Source organism: Eulemur rufifrons, chromosome 27 (genome assembly GCF_041146395.1).
Source record: "Eulemur rufifrons isolate Redbay chromosome 27, OSU_ERuf_1, whole genome shotgun sequence".
Lineage (NCBI taxonomy): Eukaryota > Metazoa > Chordata > Mammalia > Primates > Lemuridae > Eulemur > Eulemur rufifrons.
Genome location: NC_091009.1, coordinates 12,522,939 through 12,525,881, shown reverse-complemented (window position 1 = coordinate 12,525,881; position 2,943 = coordinate 12,522,939). Strand labels below are relative to the sequence as shown.

At 36.5% G+C, this 2,943-nt stretch overlaps 1 protein-coding gene across 1 annotated transcript; it reads left to right on the top strand.

Moving 5' to 3' along the window:
• The first annotated feature begins 1,039 nt into the window (after positions 1-1,039).
• LOC138375758 (small ribosomal subunit protein eS28-like) lies at positions 1,040-1,335 on the top strand. The gene has a single exon (XM_069459568.1). It carries the CDS (start codon positions 1,054-1,056, stop codon positions 1,261-1,263), a length of 210 nt encoding a protein of 69 aa, XP_069315669.1. The 5' UTR covers positions 1,040-1,053; the 3' UTR covers positions 1,264-1,335.
• The last annotated feature ends 1,608 nt before the right edge of the window (positions 1,336-2,943 follow it).

The window sequence follows — 2,943 nt, the reverse complement described above, 5'->3', positions numbered from 1 at the left end:
AGAAGAAAAAAAAGATAACAGCAATATTTTACAAGCTAAAAGCTGACTTATAGACCTAAGGGAGCTGGATCTTAAACTGGCAGTGCGAAAAGCAAGAGGCAACCAGATTTTTCACTGTAGATCCTCAGAAATTATTGGCAACAGATAAAAAAGGCAGGGATGAAAATGGGATGATTTGTTGACACTGTTTTTAAGACGGAGTCAGACTGCCTCCCTCACTTTCTGCAGTGAATTTTTACAGAACACTGGAAACTTACACAGAGGAAAAAATGAGGCTCTGTGGATGAGAAGACAATAGCTATAGTGAAGTCACAGTTACTTTACTAAAGTCAGGAGCTTACATGAATGTTAATGTACTGAATATTGCAACATTCAGTTTTCTCATATATAAAATAGGGACAATAAAACCCATTTCATAGGTCTTCTTGGAGGTTAATAAATTTAGATATTTGGTGCTGTTCCTGAAACATATGTAAATGAACCTCAAAGATGATTCATAGAAGAATAGAAATGACCTGTTCTTACATTATTAAAATTAAAAAAATTAGCATTTGTTTGTGTAAACAAAAAGCATAGACAGAGTGATAATATTTTATTCAAATGTTAAAATTGGTATTAAACAATGGTAACATCAGAAATTCTAAAATGGCTAAGGTTTTTTGGCTTCTTTTTTCTTGATTAATACATAACCAAGAGATTCATATAACTAATGGGATTTCTGCTATAAATTTAAATGAGAGCTATTTCAATTTGTTGTGGCAGTTCTATGATACTCATCAACATTATGCATCATCTTTGTGGGAAAAAATCCCCCAAATTATTAACATATTCAAATCACCTTTCGGTAGTCTGTATAATGAGCACACAACAGATGGTATCAATTTTTACTCTGTTGATACAGAAATACTTAAAAATTCAATTCAGGAAACAAATTTTAAGGTAAGAGTAGTTTATTAAGTTTAAGATTATTCTTTAATTCAGTATGACTTTTGAGTGCCTTGTCTCTAAGAATTTAGTCTCTCCTCTCCGCCCTACAGCCGCAGCGCCGCCATTATGGACACCAGCCGCGTGCAGCCCATAAAGTTGGCCAGGGTCACCAAGGTGCTGGGCAGGACTGGCTCACAGGGACAGTGCACGCAGGTGCGCGTGGAATTTATGGACGACACGAGCCGCTCCATCATCCGCAACGTGAAATGTCCCGTACGCGAGGGTGACGTGCTCACCTTGTTAGAGTCAGAGCGAGAAGCTCGGAGGCTGCGCTGACCTTGGCTGCTGGGTCCTGGATGTCAGGGTGAAGACCACTTGGCCCAGTGGGGGTGATCTGCGATTGTTAAATAAAGCATTTGTGTTGTATAAAAAAAAAAAAAAAAAAAAAAGAATTTAGTCTTCCTATTGGGCAGACCAGGCTTGAACACATTAAATGATTGGAGACAAATACAAGAGAACATGAAATCCAATGTTAAAACATTGGTAAAGGTTAGTAATTAAATTATTTTTAGGGAGACCATCTTTTATAGAAAAGCTTATTGATTACTCACCATGTATCAAGGACAAAAGTTCAATTGAATGGATAATACCTAAAGCCATGTTGCTGTCTTCTGTGAACTCACAGTCTAAAGCAGGACTCAGATCAAGAGCTAATGTTTCCTTTCTCCTTTCCACTCTATATGATTTATCTATCATGGTCATAGTACTTTTCTCAGCATATTGAAATTAATATTTGTTAATGTTGTGTAAGTACTATGAGTAGAATGCAATGGACTACAGGGAGAGTATGGCTAATTTTTACTGAGGAAGAAAAATCAAATCATATAGGAAGTGATACTTATGGTGCGTTTGAAGAATCAGAAGATGTATGTAGAGAATAGAGGAAAGAGAACATATTTCTAGGCCAACTGAAGTAAATAATCTAAGGAACTTGGTTGTAAAAGAGTATGCAAATTAAGGGAAAGAAGCATTCAAGGTTCTTGGGAATGATATCTGCTTTTTATATAGGGGTAGGAGCATGGGGGTAGGAGCATGTGAAGTTCAAGACATCAGTGGGGGCCAGCTATGAATTTCAATGTCAGTGAGCAGCAGTTTTATCATAAAGGCAACAGAGATCCAATGACTAATTCAAATCAGAAAGTAATCAGACACGGCAGTGTGGATGTTGGACAAGAATGGAAAAGTACTATTTAGGAGGAGATGAGCTGAAAGCTACTCCTATCATCTTGGTGAGAGATTATAAGGGGGCTAAATTAAGGCAGTGGGCCAGAAGAAGGTCTGGCAGAAGAAATATTTCCAAGATATAAACAACAACATTTTCTTCCTTGTTTCTTGTGCGTTGGAAGGAAGGAGTGAGGAAGAGGTAGTTGTGGAGGCCTAGAACTTGGATTAGCAAAAAAGACTGCAAATTAAAATGAGAGTTGATGCAGTGTGGTGATTAAGATGATTAAAAGAATGTGAGATGTGGCTGGGAAAGGGAAGAGCTTAATAAATTAGAGTGGATACACAGGAAGAGAAGAAATACCACTGTATATTTCTCAACATTGCCTTCAAATTAAATTTCAGAATTTATTAAACATTGACTGTATTTTTAAATGGCCAGCTATTCTGGCATGTTCATATGCCAAATAGTAACCATTCTCAGATGTGTTACAATCAACGTTTTCTCTAAAACAGATGTTCTAAAATAGTCTTGTTACAAAGATGCGAAGACTCTTCCTTACAAGTATAAGCAAAAGTAAATACATTTTAAGGGAAAGTTTGTACTAATTAATCATAAATTTTTTCTCAGTGAATGGCTTCTTTAACTTCTCTATTAGCACCAGCACTTCTTGGTTTCTTGGCCTTGTGCCTGGTTTATTAGAAGTAAAAACATGTTTTGAGTGAGCTAACCATTTTTAAGATGATTTTGAAACAGACTGCATTAATGTATTCTGACTGCCACACACTGTTGTT